The sequence below is a fragment of the Musa acuminata genome, chromosome BXJ3-8 (assembly GCF_036884655.1).
Source record: "Musa acuminata AAA Group cultivar baxijiao chromosome BXJ3-8, Cavendish_Baxijiao_AAA, whole genome shotgun sequence".
Lineage (NCBI taxonomy): Eukaryota > Viridiplantae > Streptophyta > Magnoliopsida > Zingiberales > Musaceae > Musa > Musa acuminata.
The window spans coordinates 26,703,051-26,730,719 of record NC_088356.1 but is presented as its reverse complement, the minus strand read 5'-3'; the positions used below and the strand labels follow the sequence as shown (position 1 = coordinate 26,730,719).

The window sequence follows — 27,669 nt, the reverse complement described above, 5'->3', positions numbered from 1 at the left end:
AAGAACTTAGGGGACATACAATAATTTTAGCTTAAAATAAAATTATTAGGATGCTAAAGTATTATCATAATTCAACTGCCATCACCTATTCTATGCTATTAAAACTAGGTTGAGACTAGATATACAGAAATGACATTCGCTCAATTCTAAAGCCTATAAAACCCTAAGAATCTTTTTAAGATATATCTAAAGAGCTAATTATATCCTTAAGAGTATCAATTCAACTTAAACAAGACCTCTTCACTAAAAATAGAATATTATAAGAATCTCAAATTAAAACAATCATAACTTTATACACAAGTATTGGATTAAAGCAATACACTACAAGCTTAGAATCATAACAAATTTATACACAATATGCCTAAAATTCAGAGATTAAATTAAAGCTTAGGTTTCTCAAAAAATATATGAACTTATTAGCCTATAAACTACTAAACCGAAACTTAAGTATAGCTAGGGGAAGAATTAGATATTCTTACCCTGTTCTTATGTAGAACCAGGGTCTTTGGCCTTAACGAAGATAAAATGCAGAACTGAGAGGGTTGCTGAAGGAGAGAAAGAGTTTCATGACTTGTTAGGTTGGTGGGGAAGATAAGACCAAAATTTTTATCTCCACTTAATGATCCACTGCTTCAGTCATGCATAAGTAAATCAATTTGCTATCCTCCACACATATTATGTTTAAACATTAAACTCACTTATTTTAAATATGATCAAACTAAGCATTTAGAATCAATTAAAACCTATTATTATAACTTAATATAATCGACTAGCACACTTATACTTATTGGAAGAATGCATGTTTTCATTACTTATATATATACTTCAAATAATATTTGAAAGAACTTTAAGAGTCAATAACACGAGTACAATAATATCGCAAATCTCACTTGGTATTATTGTTTTTGACCCAAAGGCGGATGGATGCGATGAGTTGGTTTCGACTCAAAAGGATGAAGAAAGACTACGGGAGCGACGACGATATTTTAACCAAGCTTGCTGACCTCATCTTCTCGTGTTCCCTCACTTGCACGGGCTGTTGGTGATTTTGAGTTCCCCCTTTTACACCAAACTTTAATCGATAACTAATTGTTTAGAAACTTCTTAAATAATAACAATATTGGGAGTTGCACTTGAAATTTGCATAATATTTGATTCGAGAATACAAGGCATCGATTTTAAGACTCTTTTTTTTCTTTAAAGGATTATTTATGTAAAAACATGAAAGAATGCCAAAATTTGTAATAACAGCCCACCAAACCACACTTGGATGCGTATTCCTAACTTCTTACGGTCGCCTCTTTGGTGTCGTCTCGTTCCTCCTCCTCTTTTTTCAAGTCTCCCTCCCTCTTCCCAATCATCTTCGATTCCTTGGGTGATTCTCTGGGGCTTGTTTTGGTGACTCGGGATTACTGGGCAGGGATGGGGGATTCCGTGAACAGGGTTCTGTTGACCTCCGCCGGCGATGAGATCTCTAAGGGCATCGCTTACCACTTGGCCAAAGCCGGTTGCAGGTATCTTCTTCTTCTTCTAATTTTTTCCTTCTTTCGATCGTTCCTGATTTTACACTTTTTTTTCTTTTACTTTTAAGAATCTTCGGCTCCTATGTGCTGGTCCTTGTTCTTTCGTGTTCTTCGATGCAAGTAGAATGCCTTGGATAGGAAAGGTTGTGTCGGACTAAAGAACCAAGATGTTTGAAATAAATATGAGATAGAGATTTAGAGGTGAGTAGGAGACATATCGGGATCCATCAAGAGGACTAATACAATTTCCCATAAGTTGCACCATTAATTGCATTTTTGATGGCGAATAATCTTTTAATTCTGGGATTTCCGAAAGATTCCAATAATTGGAACCCGACAACTTTTGATTGTAACGGTTAGATCAAACCGTCCCAATGAGGTTCACATGACGAAAATTACTTGCTTTTCGTGAAGGCACAAATTGGATCAAACCAGTCATTAACTGACGATTACAGTGGAGGACCATTTTTTTGCATGCTTGAAAAATCAGTGTTTGGTAGATTTTCACTTACAGGATTTGACTTTTTCAATAAATATAAAATTACTACTGATTTCTACATTTGAAAGTTAGTTAGTTTGCTCGTCTCCAACAACTTTATTATCATTTGAATGGTTAATCGATTTGATCTATTTATCAGACGTTGTCACTGTCTATTGGTACAGATGTATTACTGTGTGGTCAAATTACAATTTATAAGACCTCTAATTATTTATGTACAGAAAATGTGTTTAATGATTCTTTTTCTTTCATGAATTAATTTGATCTAAATGTTATTTCTCTAAGTTCCATTTATTATTTCTTTGTAATTTTTCTTAATGTTTGCTTATGCTGCTGGTTGTAATATAACAATTAGGTTAGTTTTGATGGGCGATAAAAACCAACTTCAGAAAATGGTGGGGGATATGGCGAGCTCTTTCAAGGAGGTCAATGCATTCAAAATTGTTGGTTTGAATATGGAAGAAGATCTTGAGGCTGTCTTTGATGAGGCAGTGGATTTGGCATGGAAGCTATTAGGGACACTTGATGCTTTCGTTAATTGTTGTGCTTATGAAGGTAAATCAGGAAGATTGCTATTTGCATTGGTAAAAATAATGTTTTTATGATTACAATGCTATGAATTTGTATAGTTTTTCTATTGTAAAAGCTATTGATTGCATCCTAGTAAGCTTCAAACTATTAATGTGTTACAAATTTCATTTGACGGCTATAAGATTATATTAGCATATATAGCCTCACATTGAACACGATAAATGACTAGAATAGCACTGGCTAGGGGACAATTTTCATTGACAGATAAAGGACTTGACAAGGGTACATCTGAAGCTAGAATTGCAATGCTGGTTATACAATTTATACAAAAAGCAAAACACGGTTTTTCTGTATTCTTCGTTTTTCAAGTTTTAAAGGGTTAATCCAGGAATATAGTTAGTCATACATGTAGTTACTCATGCTAATATTTGGTTTATGTAGGGAGAATGTATAGTAAAACCACTTATGTAAATTCTAACAAGTACATAGAAGTCCTTACTTTTTCCCCCCCTTAAACTTGAATCCATTGATATGAAAAAAAAGGTCCAATAACCCAATAAATCTGATGCAGACGGCAACCTAGTTATATTGTGTGAATAGATTTGCAAACCTGGTTCTCTTGGCATAGTGTCTGATAATTGTTAAAGCAGCTAGGACAACTTGTGAGACTGAAAACTAACTCCAAGGTAAATAGTGGATATTTTGATAAGGCTGTTCACATTAAATGTGTATACCGGATAAAGTGGTCATTTCTATTGGAAATTTATTTTTTTTCACTTGAAGAACTTTTCTGCATTGAGCATTATGTGGGACGTAAAACTTTCCACCCTCCTAATGTTGAACTTGTCAATGTTTAACTTCGTTCCTTTGTTCCTTTTTCATTTTATTTTGAAAATCATAATTGATTCTTTTCTTTGAACAAACCAATAAGTTCTAAAAGCATGATCATTGTCATCTACATCTGAGGTTGAACTGACTATAATATGGATAACTGGCTAAAGCATGAACATCTTTGGCATTTTGCTTCTGCTACCATCTCCTCAATGGTTGGTTACTCCAATTTTGTCTTTAACTCCTTATTCTTTGTTGGAGTGTTACCGTGCATCTTGAGATAGACCTAAAATAACTTCAGCAGCATACCTAAGAAATTCTTTAACATTCAGAAGTTCATTTTTTAAGATATATAGAAGGCTTTTCTTGTAAATTTCAGAGAATCATCCTGTACTTCACCATTCTTTACTTGACTTGTGGCATGGGCACCTTTGTTGTTCCACTTCCATAAACTTTGGCCTTGCACTCCTTGTTGACGTTTGATTTTATCTGAAATTTGTTATTGTTAGGGGAAATCTGGATTCTGACTGAATTCATTGAATGTGGAGTATTCAGATCCTCTTTTATCTGACATTTTAAACATCCTTTTGAACAAGGTAGATGAATCTCATCCTCCATGATCTTGTTTAACCCTTCCTTCCTTGTTCTTGACAATTGAAATAAGTTTGAACTAATCCAGATTCGCTTCAGTTATGGACTCAAATCGATGTCAGTGTGATCAAACAGACGCAAAATAAATGGCCTCACATTACAGGCCAAGAAGAGAAAACCTCCAGTTATTAATGTTAATTTTAATATCATTACTCATTACCTTAAGAGATAATAGTCTTTATATGATATATTAGAACTTTTATACTATGAAGATTTATTTAAGAGAGTGATAGATCTCATAAATCGCTTAAGACCTTTCGTAAGGAGACACCTAGATCTTTATGAAACTTGATTCTTAATCCAACACATACCTGCATTGGGGCTCAAAGGGCAACAATACAACTGAAATAAAACTCTAAAGATTCTGTATAGTAGAAACTAAAATAAGGATGAAAATACATATAAAGATATCAAAAAAATAGGTAAAAATAAAAGAAAACAGAATGATACCTTTCACCCAAACTGGGCTCAATATAAACTCATGTAAGGCCTAATCTTTATCTTGTGAAGTCACACTTGCCTCAGCATCATACTTTAGCTTTAAGATATCTACGATGCAGGATCTATACATCAAACTTGCGATCCTGGTCATTTTTCAAACTGTACTCTTTTTTTGCAACTTATTTTTCATCACGGTGACACATTATTGGGTGAAATCTAACATTATTGAGATATTAATATTAAAGCAAATGAAAAAAAGTATTTAATACTTTATAAAATGTTTTCTGTGAAATACTATAACAACTGCCCTTACAAATTTACTTCTTAGGGACTGACATTTTCATTTGTATTTTTTGTTTCTAATCCTGTAATAGATATGTTTGTTTGCATTATACGTTTTTCTTATCAGGGCCGAAGTGATAATTTTGTAGTTCTCAAGATAATCAATGTAGCATGTTTCGAAGGTTAGGGTTTATATTTTGTCAAATGTTTATTTATTGAACCTTTCGGACAGGGAAAATGCAAGGATGTCTAGACGTGACTGAACATGAGTATAAAAAGACAATAAAAATTAATTTCATGGCTCCATGGTTTCTGCTAAAAGCAGTTGCAAAACGAATGCGGGATAATAAAACAGGAGGATCCAAAGTATTCATATCCCAGATATTAGGCGCTGAAAGAGGCTTGTATCCAGGTGCTGCTGCTTATGGTTCAAGTTTGGCTGGTGTGCAACAATTGGTTCGAGTACGTATATTTTAGTTCTATGCTTCCACTTCAGGTAATTGCTTTTTCCTCCATGATGTCTTCTTTTCAAAAATGCATATAGAATATAGATGATTAAAATTGGAATATCAAACATTATTGGATATTATCCATCCACTTCTGTGAGTATATTTTTATCCTGCTATATATATATATATATATATATATCCAAAAGAAACTAGAAGCCAGAGGATACTTCCAATCTTTCTTAGAATTGAACATCTTCTCTACCTCTGTTTCTGTAGAAAATTTCTCTGCTAATTGTGATCGTAAGTTTGTTAGTTCCATAGGACCTGTATCCTATATTATATGTCTATCATGAATCTCATGACATGGGGACATTCGGTAGGGAGCATATATTATATCTTGTAATCTAGGTGTCTATATTCACTTTTATCTTGTATTTATCACTCTTTTATTTTGGCTGAAGATTAGGAAGATGTGATTATGATATTTGGTTAAATTCTTCAAATATTCAATTTTGAAATTTCTGTTTATCATGGTTTATATATGTATAAGTATCATTATAGTTTATATAAAGTTTGTATCATGGTTTGTATTATCGGTTTGTACCCGACTAGCTGTTGGTACGGTATGTATCAAGTTGTGTCATGTTGTACTGAGTATATCGACACACAGTACATGGGAGCGTAGTGATGTACCACTCGTACCGGTCCCCTGTTGGACTGGTATGTACTAGCATATCAAGCGGTACATTGCGGTATAATGCAAGGTCTGTCATACCGAAGCGTACCGCCCGTACCGGGCGGTACGCACCGGTCCGATAGGTTACCGGTACGCGGACCGATCGGTATCGCTACAGTGCTACAGTATTATACTGCAGCACTGCTACAGTGCTACAGTACTGTACTGTCGCATTGCTACAGTATGAAAGTATAAAATTATTTGGTACACCGGTACCGTACCGTACCGAGCCCGAGTCGAAACGCCGATACGGTACGACCGTACGGTATGACGAACCTTGGTATAAGGAACCTTGGTTTGTATAAAGTTTGTACACTTTCGAATTGTACAGTCAAATCATGTTGATCAAGGCTCAAATTTAAAGTTCCCAAACAAACAATCTTTAAAAATCTTATACCTCAACAATTTTTTGGTTTGAAAATATTTGAGCTTTTAGTGTTAATTTTGGCATGAAATTTTGAAATTATGTATTTTATTAGTGCGCCTAAGATACATAAAATTGCAACTCTGATGTTCTTCATCCTTAGACAACTATTAGATAGTCCAAAATTTATAAGAAAACATGTAATTAAGTAGAATTTATTTAATTATACAAGGAAAAGAAGTTATTCTACTCTAACTTGCTTGTTAATAAAATTTAATGCTTTCCATTTGTCATGCTTATACTACATGAAGTCTTGTAAGTGTAACTTGCTCATTCATAAAATTGTGCCTTTGTGTCTCTATTTCTTGTGATGGTAAGGTAGACAAAGTGTTGCAGACTTGGCATTGGCTAGTAACACAAGTGCTGGGGCATTCTAAGCCTTGATAAATGTTGATTATACCAAACAAATGAGGGGCACCTCACCCAAGTTTTAGAAATGGAACCTCTATCTTATGCAAAGATAGGGAATGTAAACATTTTAAAGTATGTCTGGCTCTATTATGTATCAAATATGGGTACTTGTCAGTGGTTCAAACATGGGTTTGAAACTTTACTACAATGTGATGGAAACATATAAGCAAGGCTTGCAATAGTTCCAATTAATTACCTTTTACCTGTCTGACAGTGTATTTGATACCGGGGTGATGCAGAATGGGGGAGGGTGTAGTAGAATAGAATTCGAGAGAAAACCGATAGTACAGTTTGTCGAATAGAAAAGTAGCGAACTAACGAAGCAACTTTGATAAAAACGAAAAAAATAGCTCACCACCAAGTTTAAAATCACAATAGGATACAGAAAGTTCACTACCCAACGAAAATTAAACAAGGATACAAAACTAGAAAATAAAAGACTCACCACTCAAGGACGCATCCAAGAGATACAGAGTTTATGGGAGTACTCCAAGGGAGCTTCTGCCAAAATATCATTAATTTCTAAAGTTCTTTCTAAGCCCTAAACATCAAAATAAATACTAGTGCATGAAACAACCCTTCATGCATAGGGAATTTCGAAATTAAGTGTTTTACAGCTGCTAATCAACTCCTTTAATACATTCCTTGGTCATGAAGAAAAGCATCTTGAAATAGTTTTAACTTTATGCAGGGAATATGCTGTTGAGCTGTCATATTTGAGTGAGTTGAGTTCAAGACTAAGAGGCAACAATATTGGCTGAAAAAAATACCATAGCATTAGCAAGGTCCATATGAGCAGATTGTATCAAATTAGACACTCCCGTGTCAATGTCCCATGGTTGAAAAAGACTTGTCCTCAAGCCCTTGTTTGTTTCGTCAACTTGATTGTGAAAAGGACTTAAATCAGTAATATTAAATGTTGGGGACACTCCGTAATCTTCAGGTAGCTCGATCTTATATGCGTTTTTGTCAATTTTCTTAAGCACCTTGAATGGACCATCAGCTTTTGGTTTTAATTTTTCAAATTTGCCCGGTGGAAACCTCTCATTTCTTAGATGAATCCAGACCAAATCACCATCATTAAACTCCATATGTTTTTTGTGTTTGTTGGCAGCTTCTATGTACCTCTCATTTTGCTTTTCTATGTTTGCTTTAACACCCTTATGTAGCTTCTTTATCTGCTTTGCTCTCTCATCAGCATCTCCACTAAATTGCTTAGTTGTCGAATGAGGGACGCAGTCCAAAGGACTAGTAGGATTAGCACCATAAACAACCTCAAAAGGATTCTTACCGATACTATGATGGATAGAACGATTATAGACAAACTCAATTTGTGGAAAAATGAGATCCCACTGTTTAATATTCTTGCCAACATAGCTTCTAAGCAAATTTCCCAAGCTTTTGTTCATTACCTCCGTTTGCCCATCGGTTTGTGGATGATGCGAGTTGCTGAAATTCAAAAAAGTACCCAGCTTCCTCCAAAGAGTCCTCCAAAAATGACTAAGAAATTTTGAATCTCGATCAGACACTATAGTTCTTGGAATACCATGCAATTTAACAATCTCCTTAAAATACATATTAGCAATATGAGATGCATCATTCGATTTATTGCAGGGAACAAAGTGATATATTTTTGAAAATCTATCAATAACAATAACACAGGAGTGTCTAATTTACTACAATCTGATCATATGAACCTTAATTATGATTTGATATTTTTTTCACCAAACAATGATGCCTCATAATCTTTAACTCAGCCCACTCAAATATGATAGCTCATCAGCATATTCCCTGCACAAAGTTAAAGTTGTTTTTAAGGTGCTTTTCTTCATGACCAAGTGAACACTTAATTTCGAAATTCCCTATGCATGAAGGGTTGTTTCATGCAATAGTACTTATTTTGGTGTTTAGGACTTAGAAAGAACTTTATAAACTAATGATATCTTGGCAGAAGCTCTCTTGGAGAACTCCCTTAAACTCTGTATCTCTTGGATGCGTCCTTGAGTGGTGAGTCTTTTGATTTCTGTTTTGTATCCTCGTTTATAATCCTTGAGGTGGTGAATTTCTGTATCCCTTTGTGATTTTAACTTGGTGGTGAACTATTTTTCTATCTTATTTAAGTTTTATCGTGAGTCCGTGTCTTTTCTATTCAAAACACTCATTCCAGCAAATACAATTGTACTGCGACTTTTCTTCAAGAGTTCGTTCCTTGTCTACTGTGACATTTTCTATCTGAAAAACTGTTCTATCGGTTTTCTTTCGAAATCCATTCTGCATTTTACCCTCCCCGGTATCAGTTTGGTATCAGAGCTAAAGGCTATAGATCATGGAAAGGCGGAATGGAAAAGATATTGTTAGTGAAAGTAGTGACCATGAAGATGATGTTAAATCGTTGAGGCTGCAGCTACGAAGATTGCTACGTAGTCTGTAAGAAAAAAATGAAATAATTAAAGAACTTCGAAGTAGACACAACCAGCATGAAAATGATGTTCATGAATTTACTTCTTATGATGATACACCTTCTCATCCAAGGGAGTCGAGAAGATTTCATACAAGACATGGAGTCCAAGACGAGTGACAGAATAAATATAACATAAGATTAGAGATTCCAGAATTTGAAGGTAAAATAAATGTTGATGACTTTATTGATTGACTTAATACAGTAGAAAGAATTTTTGATTTTTATGAACCACCAGAACAAAAGAAGGTCAAACTTGTGACACTCAAACTTAAACGGAATGCATCTTTTTGGTGGGAAAATCTGAAAAACCATAGAGAACGTAAGGGGAAGAGTAAAATTATGACATGGGAAAAAATGAAAAGGGAGCTAAAAAGGAAATATTTACCTCACAATTATAGGCAAGAGATCTTTCTTAAAATCCATGATTTCAAGCAAAGAGATCTTAGTGTGGAGGAGTACACTGCAGAATTCGATAATCTAATGTTAAAAGGAGAGCTTGTGGAACCGGAAGAGCAAATAATTGCAAGATACTTAGGAGGTCTGAAATATGAGATTGCTAAAGTTGTTCAACTGCAGCCATATTGGTCTTTAAATGATGTGAGCAAGCTGTCATTCAAAGTTGAAAAACAACAGAAGTTTGAAAAGAGTTATTGATCTGGTTCAAAAGAAGGATATACAAAAGGAGAAAGTTCAAAGCCTACTGGCCAAAGTAAGGTGACTTCGAAGGTGCAAGAAAAGGGTGAAGAATCTGCTGGCAGTAAAAAAACACCTAACTCTTTTACCCCCAAGTGGTCGAAAATGTTTCAAATGTCATGGTTTTGGGCATATTGCTTCAGATTATCCAAACAGGTGGATTGTAACTTTGGTTGAAGATCTTAGTGATGGAGGAGAAGATGAAGCCAATGACGAACCAAAATATGATGATGATGAGGAAGAGGTTACTTATGCAGATCATGGTTTGTTTATTGTGTTGCAACGTAGCTTACAAGTGTCTTATGTGGCCGAGGATGAAAGTTGGGTGAGAAAAAACGTGTTTCACACTAAATGCACTTCTCTTGGCAAGGTGTGCTTGGTGATCATCGACAGCGGCAGCTTTGAGAATGTGGTATCTTTGGAGATGGTGCAGAAGCTAAAGTTGGATACAATCCCTCATCCACATCCGTACCAATTATGTTGATTGCAAAAAGGAAATGACATCAAGGTAACTAAAAGATGTTTAGTTTCGTTTTCCATTGACAAATATTATAAAGACGAAGTATGGTGTGATGTTGCTCCTATGGATACTTGTCATTTGTTGTTGGGAAGACCTTGGCATTATGATAGAAGGGTGTTGTATGACGACTACAAACATACTTATTCTTTTAATGTGAATGAAAAGAAGATTATCTTAGCTCCATTACAACCTTTCGAAATCAGTGCACCAAAGAAGGAAGTCAGTGCTTTTATGTCGTATTATGAATGCAAATGTGAATTAGACAGGGGTGGTCATGTTTTGACCCTAATGGAAGTAGAGGAGAATGAATAACATAAGGAGACATCGACAATCATGAAACCAATCCTAGAGGAATTTCAAAATGTTATACCGGAAGAGATTCCACATGGCCTTCTACCTTTGAGAGACATCCAACATCATATTGATCTTATTCCAAGAGTTATTCTACCTAATAAGGCAGCATACAGAATGAGTCCCAAGGAGCATGAAGAACTTCAAAGGCAAGTTAATGAATTGGTGAAAAATGGATTAATTCGGGAGGGCATGAGTCCTTGTGCGGTTCCAGCCTTGTTGGTGCCTAAGAAGGATGGTTCTTGGAGAATATGTGTGGACAGTCGCACTATTAACAAAATCACAGTGGATTATCGTTTTTCCATTTCAAGGTTAGATGATTTACTTGATCAATTATCTAGTGCTTCTATTTTCTTTAAAATTGATTTGAGGAGTGACTATCATCAAATAAGAATGAGGCCTGGAAATAAGTGAAAAACAATATTTAAAACTAGAGACGGCTTATATGAATGGTTGGTTATGCCATTTGGGCTATCTAATGCTCTTAGCACTTTCATGAGATTTATGAATCACATACTTAAGTCATGCATTGGAATATTTGTTGTAGTTTATTTTGACGATATATTGGTATATAGCAAGAGCGAAGAGGAGCATATAAATCATCTGAAAGAGATTTTTTTTTATTTTGGGACAGCAAAAGCTTTATGCTAATCTAAAGAAGTGTGATTTCTTTACTTCTAGAGTTGTGTTTTTGGGGTATATTGTTTTAAAAGATGGAATCATGATGGATCAAAGTAAGGTAGAAGCTATTATCAATTGGCCAACACCTGCTTCATTGAATGATGTGAAGAGTTTCCATGGCTTAACTTCTATTTACAGAAGATTCATCAAGGGTTTCAGCTTTATTGTCGCTCCAATCATCGAATGTCTGAAATGAGATAAATTCAAATGGACTAGTGAGGCTGATGATGCTTTTAAGCTTTTAAAAAGAAAAGGTGACCGAAGCTCCTATCTTAGTTCTACCAAATTTTGACAATGTGTTTGAGGTTGAATATGATGCATCTAATGTGAGAATTGGTGCTGTTTTGAGTCAAGACGGAAAGCCCATTGCTTTTTTTAGTGAGAAGTTGAATGATACAAGAAAGAAATATTCTACCTATGATAAGGAGTTCTATACCATATATCGAGCTTTATCTCATTGGAGTCAGTACATTCTTGCTAAGGCATTTGTGCTATATTCAGATCATGAAGCATTAAAGTTCATTAATCACCAGCACAAGCTAAACAAGAGGCATGCAGCTTGGGTGGAGTTTTTGTAATCTTATAACTTTACAATTAAACACAAATCTAGTGTTCAAAATGTAGTTGCTGACGCATTAAGCAGAAAGCATTCTTTATTATCGACAATGGAAGTTAAAGTGGTTGGATTTGAGACGTTCAAAAATCTATATGAGAATGATGTAGATTTCGGCTCAATATAGCAGAATTGTAAATCAGGTTCCTTTCAACAATTTTCTATCTTTGATGGTTTTCTTTTTCGAGCTAATGCCTTATGTGTTCCATCTTGTTCTTTGAGACAAGTAATTCTAGCTGAAGCTCATAGTGGTGTTTTGGGAGGATGTTTCGGTAGGAACAGGACTCTAGCTCTTGTCCAATCAAATTTCTATTGGCCTAAGATATTCAGAGATGTGGAGAGACATGTGAAGCAATGCCGAGTGTGTCATTTGGCAAAACAAGTAGTTAAAATTCTGGTTTATACACTCCATTGCTAGTACTAAATGCTCCATGGGAGGATGTGAGTCTTGATTTCATTTTGCGACTGCCAAGAACTCAAAGGAACAAGGATTCTGTCATGGTTGTTGTTGACAGATTTTTAAAAATGTCTCACTTTGTTCCATACAATAAATCGAATGATGCATCTCATATTGCTGATTTATATTTTAAGGAGATTGTTAAATTGCATGGTATTCCAAGAACTATGGCGTTTGATCGAGATTCAAAATTTGTTAGTCATTTTTGGAGAACTCTTTGGAGGAAGCTGGGTACTTCTTTGAATTTCAGCAGCTCGCATCATCCACAAACCGATGGGCAAACTGAGGTAACGAACAGAAGCTTGGGAAATTTGCTTAGAAGCTATGTTGGTAAGAATATTAAGCAGTGAGATGTCATTCTTACACAAATTGAGTTTGCCTACAATCGTTCTATGCATCATAATATTGGTAAGAGTCCTTTTGAGGTAGTTTATAGTGCTAATCCTACTAGTCCTTTGGACTGTGTCCCTCATTCGACAACTAAGCAATTTAGTGGAGATGCTGATGAAAGATCTAAGCAGATAACGAAGCTGCATGAGGGTGTGAAAGCAACTATTGAGAAGCAAAATGAGAGGTACATGCAAGCTGCCAACAAACATAGAAAACATGTGGAGTTTAATGCATGTGATTTGGTCTGGATTCATCTAAGGAAGGAGAGATTTCCATCGGGCAAATTTGGAAAACTGAAACCAAAGGCTGATGGTCCATTCAAGGTGCTTAAGAGAATTGGCAAAAATGCTTATAAGATTGAGCTACATGAAAATTACGGAGTATCCCCAACATTTAATGTGACTGATTTAAGTCCTTTTTATAATCATGTTGATGAATCAAACAAGGACTTGAGGACAAGTCTTTTTCAACCGGGGGAGATTGACACAGGAGTGTCTAATTTACTACAATCTGATCATATGAACTTTAATTATGATATGATATTTTTTTCAGCCAACAATGATGTCTCATAATCTTCAACTCAGCCCACTCAAATATGATAGCTCATCAGCATATTCCCTGCACAAAGTTAAAGCTGTTTTTAAGGTGTTTTTTTTTATGACCAAGGAATGTATTAAATGAGTTGGTTAGCAGCTGCGAACACTTAATTTCGAAATTTCTTATGCATGAAGGGTTGTTTCATGCACTAGTACTTATTTTGGTGTTTAGGGCTTACAAAGAACTTTAGAAACTGATGATATCTTGGCAGAAGCTCTCTTGGAGGACTCCCTTAAACTCTGTATCTCTTGGATGCATCCTTGAGTGGTGAGTCTTTTGGTTTCTGTTTTGTAACCTCGTTTATAATCCTTGGGGTGGTGAATTTCTGTATCTCTTTGTGATTTTAACTTGGTGGTGAACTATTTTTCGATCTTATTTAAGTTTTATTATGAGTTCGTGTCTTTTCTATTCAAAACACTCATTCTAGCAAATACAACTATACTACGACTTTTCTTCAAGAGTTCGTTCCTTATCTACTGTGATATTTTCTATTTGAAAAACTGTTCCATCGGTTTTCTTTCGAAATCCATTCTGCATTTTACCCTCCTCGGTATTAAACAACCATGATAGAATCCTTATTCCTTTGAGTTCTTGCCAGTCCCAAAACAAAATCAAGACTCACTTCCTCCCATGGAGCAACTGGCACAAGCAATGGAGTGTACAATCCAAAATTTTGACTTCTTGTTTTTACCAAATGACACACTCGACTTTGCTTTACATGTCTCTCCACATCTCTAAATATCTTAAGCCAATAGGAGTTTGATTGAATAAGAGCTAGAGTCTTGTCTCTACCAAAATGTCCACCAAAAATACCACCATGAGCTTCAGCTAGAATTACTTGCCTCAAAGAACAAGAGGGAACACATAAAGCATTAGCTCGAAAAAGAAAACCATCAAAGATAGAAAATTGTTGAAAGGAACCTGATTTGCAAATCTACCATATTGAGCCGAAATCTACATCATTCTCATAGAGATCTTTGAATGTTTCAAATCCAACTACTTTGACTTCCATTGTTGATAATAAAGAACATTTTCTACTCAATGCATCAGCACATTTTAAATACCAGATTTGTGCTTGATTGTAAAGTTATAAGATTGTAAAAACTCCACCCAAGCTACATGACTCTTGTTTAGCTTGTGCTGATGATTAATGAATTTTAATGCCTCATGATCAGAATATAAGACAAATAGCTTGACAAGAAGATATTGAATCCAATGAGATAAAGCTCGATAAATCGCATAAAACTCCTTGTTATAAGTAGAATATTTCTTCCTCGTATCATTCAGCTTTTCACTAAAAAATGCAATGGGCTTTCCGTCTTGACTCAAAACAGTACCAATTCCCACATTAGATGCATCACATTCAACCTTAAACACATTGTCAAAATTTGGTAGAACTAAGATAGGAGCTTCGGTCACCTTTTTTTTTAAAAGCTCAAAAGCATCATTAGCCTCACTAGTCCATTTGAATTTATCACATTTCAGACATTTGGTGATTGGAGCAACAATAGAGCTGAAATCCTTGATGAATGTTCTGTAAAAAGAAGTTAATCCATAGAAACTCCTCACATCAAAAGCATCATTAGCCTCACTAGTCCATTTGAATTTATCATATTTCAGACATTCGGTGATTGGAGCGACAATAGAGCTGAAACTCTTAATGAATCTTCTGTAAAAAGAAGTTAAGCCATGGAAACTCCTCACATCATGCAATGAAGCAGGTGTTGGCCAATTGAGAATAGCTTCTACCTTTGATCCATCATGATTCCATCTTTTGAAATAACATATCCTAAAAACACAGCACTAGAAGTAAAGAAATCACACTTCTTTATATTAGCTTAAAGCTTTTGCTGTCGCAAAATAAGAAATATCTCTTTCAGATGAATCATATGCTCTTCTTCGCTCTTATTGTACACCAATATATCATCAAAGTAAACTACAACAAATATTCCAATGCATGGCTTAAGTATGTGATTAATAAATCTCATAAAAGTGCTAAGAGCATTAGATAGCCCAAATGGCATAACCAACCATTCATATAAGCCTTCTCTAGTTTTAAATGTTATTTTTCACTCATCTCCGGGTCTCATTTTTATTTGGTGATAGTTACTCCTTAAATCAATTTTAGAGAAAATATAAGCACCACACAATTGATCAAGTAAATCATCTAACCTTGGAATAGGAAAACGATAGTCCACTGTGATTTTGTTGATGGTGCAGCTGTCCACGTACATTCTCCAAGAACCATCCTTCTCAGGCACTAACAAGGCTGGAACCGCACAAGGACTCATGCTTTCTCAAATTAACCCCTTTTTCACCAATTCATTAACTTGCCTTTGAAGTTCTTCGTGCTCCTTGAGACTCATTCTTTATGTTGCTTTATTAGGTAGAATAGCCCTCGGAATAAGATCAATATGATGCTGGATGTCTCTCAAAGGTGGAAGGCCATGTGGAATCTCTTCCGGTATAACATCTTGAAATTCCTCTAGGATTGATTTCATGATTGCCGGTGTCTCTTTATGTTGTTCATTCTCTTCTACTACCACTAGAGCCATAACATGACCACCCTTTTCCAATTCTCCTTTGCACTCATCATAGGACATAAAAGCGCTAACTTCCCTTTCTGGTGCGCTGATTTCGAAAGGTTGTAATGGAGCTAAGATAATTTTTTTTTTTCATTCACCTTAAAAGAATAAGTATGTTTGTAGCCGTCATACAACACCCTCCTATCATAATGGCAAGGTCTTCCTAACAGCAAATGACACGCGTCCATAGGAGCAACATCACACCATACTTCGTCTTTATAATACTTGCCAATAGAAAATGAAACTAAACATCTTTTGGTTACCTTGATATCATTTCCTTTTTGCAGCCAACATAATTGGTATGGATGCGGATGAGGGATTGTGTCCAACTTTAGCTTCTGCACTATCTCCAAAGATACCACATTCTCAATGCCACCGTTGTCGATGATTATTAAGAACACCTTGCCAAGAGAAGTACATTTAGTGTGAAACACATTTTTTCTCACCCAACTTTCATCCTCGGCCACATAGGACACTTGTAAGCTACGTTGTAATACAATAGACAAACCATGATCAGCATAAGTAATCTCTTCCTCATCATCATCGTATTTTGGTTCGTCGTCAGCTTCATCTTCTCCTCCATCACTATAATCTTCAACTAAAGTTACAATCCTCCTATTTGGACAATCTGAAGCAATATGCCCAAAACCATAACATTTGAAGCATTTTCGGCCACTTAGGGTAGAAGAATTAGGTGTTTTTTTGCTGCTAGCAGATTCTTCACCCTTTTCTTGCACCTTCGATATCACCTTGCTTTGGATAGTAGGCTTGGAACTTCCTCCTTTTGTATAGCCTTCTTTTTGGCCGTACCGAGAACTCTTTTCAAACTTCTATTGCTTTTCAACTTTTAATGCTAGCTTACTCGCATCATTTAAAGACCAATATGGCTACAGTTGAACAACTTTAGCAATCTCATACTTCAGACCTCCTAAGAATCTTACAATGGTTTACTCTTTTGGTTCCATAAACTCTCCTTTTAACATTAGGTTATCGAATTCTGCAATGTACTCTTCCACACTAAGATCTTTTTGTTTAAAATCATAGATTTTGAGAAAGATCTCTTGCCCATAATTGTCAGGTAAATATTTTTTTTTCAGCTCCTTTTTCATTTTTTCCCATGTCACGATCTTACTCTTCCCCTCACGTTCTCTTTGTTTTTTCAGATTTTTCCACCAAAAAGATGCATTCCGTCTGAGTTTGAGTGCCACAAGTTTGACCTTCTTTTGTTCTGGTGGTTCATGAAAATAAAAAAAATTTTCTACTGTATTAAACCAATCAATAAAGTCATCAACATTTATTTTGCCTTCAAACTCTGGAATCTCCAATCTTGGGTTATATTTATTCTGCCACTCGTCTTGGATTCCATTTCTTGTCCGACATCTTCTCGACTCTCTTGGAAGAGGAGGTGTATCATCATCAGAAGTAAACTCACGGATATCATTTTCATGCAGATTGTTTCTACTTCGAAGTTCTTCAATTATTTCATTTTTTTTCTTATAGACTACACAACAATCTTCGTAGCTGTAGCCTCAACGACTCAGCATTATCTTCATGGCAACTACCTTCACCAACTATATCTTTTCCATTCCGCCTTGTCATAATCTATAGCTTTTAGCTTTGATACCAAACTGATACCGGGGTGATGCAGTATGGGAGAGAGTGTAGTATAATAGAATTCGAGAGAAAACCGATAATACAGTTTGTCGAATAGAAAAGGAGCGAACTAACGAAACAACTTTGATAAAAACGAAAAAATAGCTCACCACCAAGTTTAAAATCACAATGGGATACAGAAAGTTCACTACCCAACGAAAATTAAACAAGGATACAGAACTAGAAAATAAAAGACTCACCACTCAAGAACGCATCCAAGAGATACAGAGTTTATGGGAGTACTCCAAGAAATCTTCTGCTAAAATATCATCAGTTTCTAAAGTTCTTTTTAAGCCCTAAACACCAAAATAAATACTAGTGCATGAAACAACCTTTTATGCATAGGGAATTTCGAAATTAAGTGTTTTACAGCTGCTAACCAACTCCTTTAATGTATTCCTTGGTCATGAAGAAAAGCATCTTGAAATAGCTTTAATTTTGTGTAGGGAATATGTTGTTGAGCTGTCATATTTGAGTAGGCTGAGTTCAAGACTAAGAGGTAACAATATTGGCTGAAAAAAATACCATAGCATCAGTAAGGTCCATATGAGCAGATTGTATCAAATTAGACACTCCCGTGTCAGTATTGACACATGGACCAGGGTAAACTGAGCAATATGCTTACAAGGCTTGTGTACCACTTGTCACTTGATATGAGCCTTGCTTAGCTAGGCACGTGCCACTCAGGGCTTGTATCAGGCAGTAATATATATTTTATAAAATTTTCAATCTTTTTTCATTTTTTCAAAGCTCAGTACATACTGACACATGGTATGCTGGTACAACTGTTCAGGCTAGGACAGGTATGGATCCTCCACCCGAAATTAAAAACCTTGCATGTTTGTACATGTCATGGTGACATTAAAGGACAATCCTTGCTTGTCAAAATACTTGTGATGTAGGTTTTACTTTTTTTGTTTAAATTATTGAAGTTAGACCCTTGGTAGCACTAATTTTACAAGTTCTGATGCATCCTTTTTAGATGCTTCACAATTTAGAAGTTCTACAAGAATCATGATTCATAAAAAGGTCACCCTGAAGCATGAGGCTCCCATCAATGTTGATTTGGGGAGGATCAGTGTTGCCTAACCTACAAGTATGAAATTTATTTTTAAAACTTGAACACTAGTCACCTAGGTCATAAATGAAAAGCCCTATTGTGACATGGAGGCTCATGTTCATATAAATCATAATTTGTAAAATTCATCATCTTCTAAAGCTTGGAATCACAATTCTATATATCATGAGATGTATTATGTATGTTTATAAATATGACATCCTTTACACAATTAGAGTTCAAATTCTTTGTAATAGATTGTTGAACGCAAATAAAATAAAGAAGTGTTAGATAAAAAAGAAGATTATTTGTATTATTTTGTGTCTGATTAAAGATATATAAATATTGTTTGTATACAAATAAATATAAAGCAGAACCACAGATACACATGCTTTCTAGGCACTTTGATCGTTATATTTTTAAACCTTGCCTGCTTCAAATCAAAACTACACCCTGATCCATATTCATACCGGTTTTAGGCTCCTTAGGTCAGATCACATGATGTCAAATTCTGGCCTTTAGCTTATATAAATTCCTCTCCTTCCCTTCCTTCCTCCCTACCTCTCGCTCTCTCTCTCTAATTTGTGCTCGAACATTTTGTTGCAAATTGATTCTATAACCAAAAGATTTGATGAATACATTCACAATAAATTTTGGTTGTTTTGGCATATCCTATCCTCGCATTACCAAATCCTACTAATTACTATTTGCAAATTAGCTATCCTGTCTTAAGTATCTGGAATTTTGTTGGTGTTTCATGATTGGCAGCTGGTAGGCCTTTGCATAAATGAATTTTATCTCATAATTTTGGACTAGAGAGTATAACTTCAAAACGACCTAGGAGAATTAAGTTCTTGGTATCTTTCCTCTTTGGTGATGTGCTGCCGAAGCCTGAGTGTTCCATTGGAACTTTTAGGAAGACAGCCAACTTCTTGGCATTTGACATGCAATACACTTGACAATCATAATGTCAAGTGTTCCAGTGCTAAGAAGAATAATGAGAGCACCTTTGAGGAAACTGACAAAGTGGTTCCTTTTTGTCATGTGGATACATGCAATGATAGATATGTATAAACTAATATTACATTATCCTTGCTGATCAGTTAAGTTTTAAAATTTGGCATGTACTACTGATGGCATCAATGTGTGTTTTTGGTGGTTGAAAGTTTAAAGGAATGTATGTATGAAATCTTCAATTGTTTGATAATCAAAATGTTCTATCATTTAAATTTTTTGGTGATAGAATTGATTTCTTTTTCAGGTGTGCATGTTAAGCATATTTATCTGAAATCTGTATGGTAGTTTTAGCGTTGTTCATACATTTAATTTGTGGAGTTTGAAGCTTTGACATTACTCCTTGGATGAACGGTTAAAGTGTCACCATTTGCCAGTGTTAAATTTAGTACATTGAACTCTTGATTTCACAGCCACAAATATTCTAGGTATGAGCAAAAGTATTTTCTGATACTCGGATTGGAGATATGAAAGCATCATGGTCTTATCTTCGGAGACCTTTGACAAATACCTGACCTTATTATTTTTTTTTGGTAAGTACCTGACCTAATTATTTGTGATAGCCGTGTTTAATGGAAAGATTTTAGAATTTTACAATGTAAATGCTGCCCAGAGTTTATACTTATTTGCTTAACTCAGTTATTTTTTTCTCTACCATATTCATATCTTTTCAATCAGCTTAGCTAAAGAAGATTGAAGCGGGATTGACGGAGAGTTGGTATCGCAACCTTACCTCTAATATCAAACCATGGTCACATATTATATAGCAGCAACTATGCCATCGTTGTTTTAACTTAACTACTTGATATAAACAGACATTATAATATGAGGATGCTGGTTGATTATTTAAAGAGTTCTTCTTTGTCAAGGTTGGAGAAGATCAAATTGAATGCTTGGTCGAGAGTAGTACTAGGATGGGTGATGTTTACAATGTTCCTTAGGCAGCCAGTAAAATGCTTCTTGATCTTGATAGTTATTGAACTATTGTTGGTGTTGGAGACTGGAAAATGGAAAGATGACTAACTTTTATTCAAAAAATGTTTCTAAGTAGGATACACTACACAGAAACTAGTGAAATAGACAGAAGAGAACAATCACACAGCAAAAAACTCATGATTTAAATGTTCAGACAACATGCCCATGTCCACGTGTGAAGATATTAGGGAAAAACACAAAGTTGGAATAGGCATAGCAATGTTGAAAGCAAGGTTCGCAATACCGTACCGTACCGGTATTTCGACCTGGGCTCGGTACCGGTACGGTACGGTATACCGAGCGGTACACCCAGGTGTACCGAGTACTGTAGCACTGCTACAGTGCTACAGTGCACTCAAACCGGTAACAGTCGGTCTGCGTACCGACAACCTGTCGGACCGGTACGTACCGTCCGTACTGGGCGGTATGGCTCGGTACGGCAGACCCTGGTTGAAAGGACCCTTTGACACAATTTTCTCAGATAACAATTGCCTTTCTTGAATCCTGCAAGATTTAAAGATGGCTAATCAATGAATTAGCCCCTAAGTGAAATATATGTATGAACATTGGCCAAAAGATTCAGGTTGGGGGCTCTTATCTTTGAACTCCCACATGGGATTGGAAAGCGTTTGGAAAACATAAGACATGCCTCTCAGTCGGCCTCAGCTCATTGGCTTCCTACATTGAGTCTGGTGGGGAGGCCCCATTTTCAGCATACTGGAGTGAGGGAATATGAAATACATAGCCACTATTTCGAAACTGTTGCCATTCTTGTGCTAGCACAGGAGGTTGTCACCTTCATTTATTTTGTCTTGGTCGCTTACTATTATATCTTCCTCAAGCATTAGCTGTGCATAATGGAGTTTCTTTGATCTTGAGTCACTTTAGTTGATCCATTATTTTCAAGGCCAGGCCCTAGTGGAGGGACCCAGCACTGTAGTTTTGAGTGCTTCTTTTATTGGAGATGGATTGTGAAGGATCTGTTTTATTGCTGGTTCAATTTCCTCTTTCATTTTCTCATATTTTCTAAATTTGCATGTTCATTCTAGAGTTTTTACAACATTATATATGTCAAGTATTACCATTGCAGCTATGTGCGATTGTTTGCCTATGCAATTTGTTCTCCTTTTCAATTTTTCTGAATCTAGTTTACCATTGCAGCTATCAGCAACGGAGATTGGTAAGCACAAAATAAGAGTCAATGCAGTTGCCCGTGGTCTTCAATTGGATGACGAGTATCCTCGTGCAATGGGGAAGGAGAAGGCGGAGAAGTCCATAGCGGATATCATGCCGTTGTTGCGATGGCTCGATCCGAAGAATGATGTTGCTTCTACCGTAACGTACATGGTGGGAGATGATTGCCGTTACATGACTGGCACTACCATTTTCGTTGATGGAGCTCAATCCATTGTCAGGCCTAGGATGCGTGCTTACATGTAATGCAATGGCCTTTTTTGTTTTTTTTTTTTTCTGAATGCAATTCGGTATAATCAACTGGCATGAGTAGTACTCTTATTGTGACAATGAGAGACCTACCCGAGTTAGAGTAGGATGATGCTTCTTGAAGCATAGCAACGATTAATGATAATAAGCTTAATCAATCGAGTCGTGAGGAGGTTTCTTTGTTAAGATTACAGATTAACTTTTGGGCTTATTACTCCCAAGATTTCCATTTCTTTGCACATTGGTAATTCAGATTTGTTGACCAAATTAGATCTGAAAACGTGTTTAATATTTTGATATTTCGTAGATGTGTACTGGTAGCATGTGGTAGATTTTATATAATAAAATTGCACATTGGTAATTCTCTCATCTTTCCTTTGTCTTCTCCTCGTCTTGCTCTAAGGATAATAAAATAAATAAAAAGACAGCAAGAAAAAAAATGATAGAAGATAATATCATTAACTAGAATAATTAAGATTATGTACATATTTATTTATAAAAAAAATGGCTAAGATAAAAATGATATGTTATCCGGTAAAAAAATGATTCTAAAGAAATAAATTATATAAATTACATGTTTTATTATATATATATATATAAAATAAAAGATAATTTTGATAAAATAAAAAAAGGATTACCCTATTATATTATATTATATTATATGACCACCCGCAAACATGGGGGAGCCGAGTGGTGACCGACGACATGCGTTTCCTCACAAGTTCCAAGGACGTCCTACGCTCTCCGATGTGGAATTGTTGTTGATTGGGTCCGTGAGCACACGAGAAAGGCTGCAAGACCTTAGTACTGGTGAGCGGAGGCCGTGCAGGGCATCTTCCTCTTTTACCTCACGCACACACCACCACTGCCACACACCCCATGTGCTCAGTCTCTGCTGCTCCCCCACCCACAAGTTGAAAGATTTGATTCCATGCTCAAGGACTATTGACAAGATACATTGTATTTAGGTTGCTTATGTCAATTTCATTCTGTTCCTCTCTCTCTCTCTCTCTCTCTCTCTCTCTCTATCTTAAATAGAGAGACTGGTTTCGTCCTCAGATTTTATATTAGCTTTATGAAATCATTGGCTTTCGTTTTGTCCTTGAATTTTATTTTATTATATGGAATCATTGGCTCTCTCCGTCTTTCTACCCTCGTAACCGCGCATCTTTTTCATGTTCTCCATACCACTATTCTCTTCATCGTACCATACAACCATTCTCTTCAGCCGATGGTGACGGACATTGGAGAGATCAAGAGAGGTTTAATCCATACTATATATATATATATAAAATCCATTAGAAAATTGATCCCGGACCGATAAATACTATCAAAAACACATTGTCCTTAATCATATTTAAGACTAGAGTACCATCGCTCGTTTTTAATTTTGAAGTGCCCATCCATTTTTCTTTTCAGTTACACTGTATAATCAAGATCTTAAATCACAATCATATATATGAATATTAAATACTAAATCATAGACCGTGAACTATAATATGTACATCATTGATAATAATATATTTTAATATCCAAGACTTGTAGTTCAAGATATAGAATTTGGATTTAAGGCTTGGGATAAAGGATCGTGATTTTAGGGTTTGTATGTAATAATAACTACCTAGCGAATAATTAGCTATAGGGTCCTCGTAGAGTTTTACGGTCATATTGTTTAAAAGATCATCGCATAATGTTGTAATTGATTCATAATATCTAATTGTTTTTGGCGGATGCAAGTGATTTCATCCTAATTCTATATATATTTATATATTCTCTAACGTTGCAAGGGTTTAAATTATTTCATACCAAAGTATAACCTTATTTGTTTTTCTTTTTGAACAATATATATACTAAGAAACTATAAGGTAGAATTCATAATAATTTAATGGTTCACTATGAGATATGAACAATTTTGTATCTTTTCGCAAATAGTTGGTTGGTTTTTTTTTTTTTAATTTTTGGAAACGAAAAGGCGGACGAATACTATGCTTCTCTAATTCGACTCCAACTTCTACAAACTAATGTTTATACCTTTTTTTTATTCCATTATATGCCATATTCTAATAAACATAACAACATTCTTCGGTTGTAATTTTAACTTATAATATGGTATAAAACTGGGGGAGTATAGACACTTTTATATTAAGTTAGTTATATGTGTGTGCATCGAGATAGTAAGTAACATTTATATATTTTGGTTTTATGTACTCAGAATATGTAATGTTCCAAAAATATAGAATAGAAACGTTCATTGTGGTTTGTATCACAGTGAACCAAAAAATAAAAAAAAAATATCTCCAGTCCAAAAATAACATGTGTTGGAGCAAAGGAAGCCAATCGAATTTCCAACTCCATTTTCCTTGTTAAACATATGAGAGAATTTTCATTCATACTAATAAATCTTTAATTTTCCTAACCAATGTGAGTGTAGTTGAAGGTGAAGGAGGGATGTGTCGAAGAAAAATATCAACCGATATGTCTTCCGGAACACGAAGCCCCAACCATAGCAGCCACCTTACAATGAATTGAGGCTATTCCGAGAAGGTAGACATTTGCAGCCAAAATAATTACATCATCATCAATATTTCTCAGAACAGAGTCAAGACCAGTATTAGAGTCATGATCCCAAGCTCCATCATAGTTAAATACTAGTATTAAACTTAAGTGTATATTATGCTGATTCTTATATTTTTCAGACTGTGTAGTGTGAGTGTGTACTATAATAAATAGTTTGTATTGTATTTTTTTTTTTTTTTACGGATCGAATGATAGCACCGACACTAATGTTCATGTAGAGAGGAAGATTAAGAAAGATATGATCAATGATATTTACGAATGAGAAAACGACGGTAAGAGATTAAGTGATAGCGGTCGGTTAAGGCAATAAGTCGAATAGAAGAATATCACATTATAAAAAATATCAATTTCCATCTTCTCTTAAATCATTCTTCCTCATTTAATTACATTCCGTGTGGGAATTTGAGTTGCCTTATTGGCTTAGTAATCAGCTATAATTCTTATATATATATATATGTATAGATCCAGTAAGAGCGATGGTTGGTCCTCGATGTTCATATGATTGAATATACCAGGATGACCAATCTCCAATCCGACAATGACGTCCATCTAAATTTCTCATCTCGTCTCTGAATGGATGATTGGTGAAGAAAATGTCGATAGTTTTCTTCTTCGTTCAACTTTTTAACTCCATATATCAGCAGCTACTGATTAACTAACTGGTCATCAATCAATTACGATGATGTGGAATTGGGACATGGTGACTGAATTGGAGTAGTTGTGGATCGTATTCGTCGTAAGTATGCCATAGAAAACCTTGGAACATAGAGGACAACAACATGACCTTCTGTTGCAATGATTGACCACACGTAAAAGAAGAAGGAAGAAGAAGAAGAAGAAAAGAAAGGGTAAAAGACTTGCTTGCAAATAAGGAGAAAGAAGGCGACAAGTTTCAGAAGAAGACTGAGGATGAGCAAACCATGGAGCAAGAAAGGATTAAGCTTCAGCAGGACTAGTATTTGCAGATCAAAGAGATTGAACAACAACCGACTAACTAATACTGCAGATGATACGATACATGCGACTTTTGGGTGGAATATCTGCAGAAAACACTTGGTTCTACGCCTCAAGAATACTATATACAAGTCAACAAGGTTCAACAATAACACAAAGCATATATATATATATATATATATATATATATATATATATATATATACTATATACTATATACAAGTCAACAAGGTTCAACAAATAACACAAAGCATATATATATATATTGTACATTACTGAACCTTCTTAGAGAACATAGTTCTAAGTATTAAGATAACGCTACTGCTTCCACCACCGCTGCTGCCGCCGTCGCCGCCGCTGGGCCTCGTATTTGGATGATCAACCTCACAACCCATATCCACACTGGAGTTCCGTGTCCCAAAACCAGCATCTCCATCTCCTGTTCTGTCTTTGATGCCACTGCTCACATTCGCCTCCTTCTCATGAAGAGTTTTAGCAGTCTTCCCTCGAAGCTTCCACACTGGATTGGTCCTGCTGAGATGGAAGCCTCCGGCAGACCTCATCCTGCCCGAGCTCAGTGGCCACCTCGAGGAAGATGAGGTGGTGGCCGGCAGCGGCTCGGAGGACAACCCACGGGAGTTGCTCCGGGAACAAGGTTCCCCACTGGCCCTGCGTCGGGTCACCGCCGCTTTGGCCCTGCCCCATGAGCCAGTGCCGGTACTTGCGGAGGAGTGGCTGCTGTTGAAGGGCCAGATACCGTTCCTGGACTTAGCGGAGCCACCCGTGCCGCCCCTTATCCGGTTCCTCCTCTTCCTGATCTCTTCCAACGCCTTCTCGCCCGCCTTGATGAGATCTTTCCACTTGTTCGAGTGGGAGGCTGGCGGAGCACTCCCCAAAGAGGAGCTTGGAGCAGATGGCGGCTGCACGTTGGTTCCAGGCTCAGAAAGGCAATGGGAAACGCAGCCTTGGCTGGGAATAGAGAGCGAGAGAAGGTCGAGGGGGAGGACGACCCCGTCGACGAAGAGCTCGTCGGCCGTGAGGAAGTCTGTTTGGCAGGTGGAGGGATTCTTGCCGACCATCCAAAACTCGAACTCGGGCGAGGAGGTGCAGCTGCTGCTTGCTCTCGGTGGCTCCGCAGATAGCTCCATGGAGATGCAGCAAAGAGTGGAACGATGACAGCAGAAGCCACAGTCAAAAAGGTAGCTTGATATATACCAAGGACAAATCTTGGCTGCAACACAATGTGAATCAACTAAGTTGAGCTAAGGAAAGAGGCTTGGTAACGAACAATATGCAAGACAATTTGGTATGAACATTAAAAAAAGAAGAAAAAAGAGATGTGTTTATTTTTGTGGAGCAGCTGCCCAAGCTGACACACACACTCAAGTGCTTTGTCTCAGAGGTGTGGAAGTAACACAGGCTCTCTATCCATTCAACAAAAGGGTGGGGTGGGGTTTGCTTTGCTTGTTCCAAACACAATGTGACAGGACATGATCTGGACAGGGAATCTTGAGATGATCTAAGCAGCTGGAATGTATTGAGCATGATCGGATTGAAATTTCAGAATCTTCCATGGAAGAATTGTGATGGATTATAATTGGCAGGCAGAAATAAATTGGCACAAACAATGAGGCTGATGATGATGATGATGGTGATGATGATGATATTAAACATTGTATTGATGATGATGATGACGACGACGATGACGATGATAATATTAAACATTATATTGATGATGATGATGATGATGATATTTGTATTTACTTATTACAATTACGGCTTGTAAAAGTTTACAATATCCTGTGATTCTTTTGCCACTAATAACTGCCCAAATATATCAAATGAAACTCCCGAAAACAACAAACAACAG

The 27,669-nt window shown here is 36.1% G+C and overlaps 2 protein-coding genes across 2 annotated transcripts; one reads left to right on the top strand and one right to left on the bottom strand.

The window, feature by feature from the left end:
* Positions 1-1,258: 1,258 nt before the first annotated feature.
* LOC103994874 (uncharacterized) lies at positions 1,259-22,548 on the top strand. The gene is made up of 4 exons (XM_009415327.3): positions 1,259-1,514; positions 2,378-2,577; positions 4,991-5,220; positions 21,987-22,548. Exons 1-4 carry the CDS (start codon positions 1,423-1,425, stop codon positions 22,263-22,265), a joined length of 801 nt encoding a protein of 266 aa, XP_009413602.1. The 5' UTR covers positions 1,259-1,422; the 3' UTR covers positions 22,266-22,548.
* Positions 22,549-26,071: 3,523 nt separating this feature from the next.
* On the bottom strand, positions 26,072-27,184 carry LOC103994876 (uncharacterized). Its single transcript, XM_009415328.3, has one exon. It carries the CDS (start codon positions 26,945-26,947, stop codon positions 26,072-26,074), a length of 876 nt encoding a protein of 291 aa, XP_009413603.1. The 5' UTR covers positions 26,948-27,184.
* Positions 27,185-27,669: the final 485 nt, after the last annotated feature.

Coding starts and splice junctions, on each gene's coding strand:
- LOC103994874 (XM_009415327.3), top strand. CDS start 1,423: ATGGGGGATTCCGTGAACAGGGTTCTGTTGACCTCCGCCGGCGATGAG. Junction 1,515..2,377: donor TTGGCCAAAGCCGGTTGCAG/GTATCTTCTTCT, acceptor TATAACAATTAG/GTTAGTTTTGATGGGCGATA. Junction 5,221..21,986: donor GTGTGCAACAATTGGTTCGA/GTACGTATATTT, acceptor TTACCATTGCAG/CTATCAGCAACGGAGATTGG.
- LOC103994876 (XM_009415328.3), bottom strand. CDS start 26,947: ATGGAGCTATCTGCGGAGCCACCGAGAGCAAGCAGCAGCTGCACCTCC.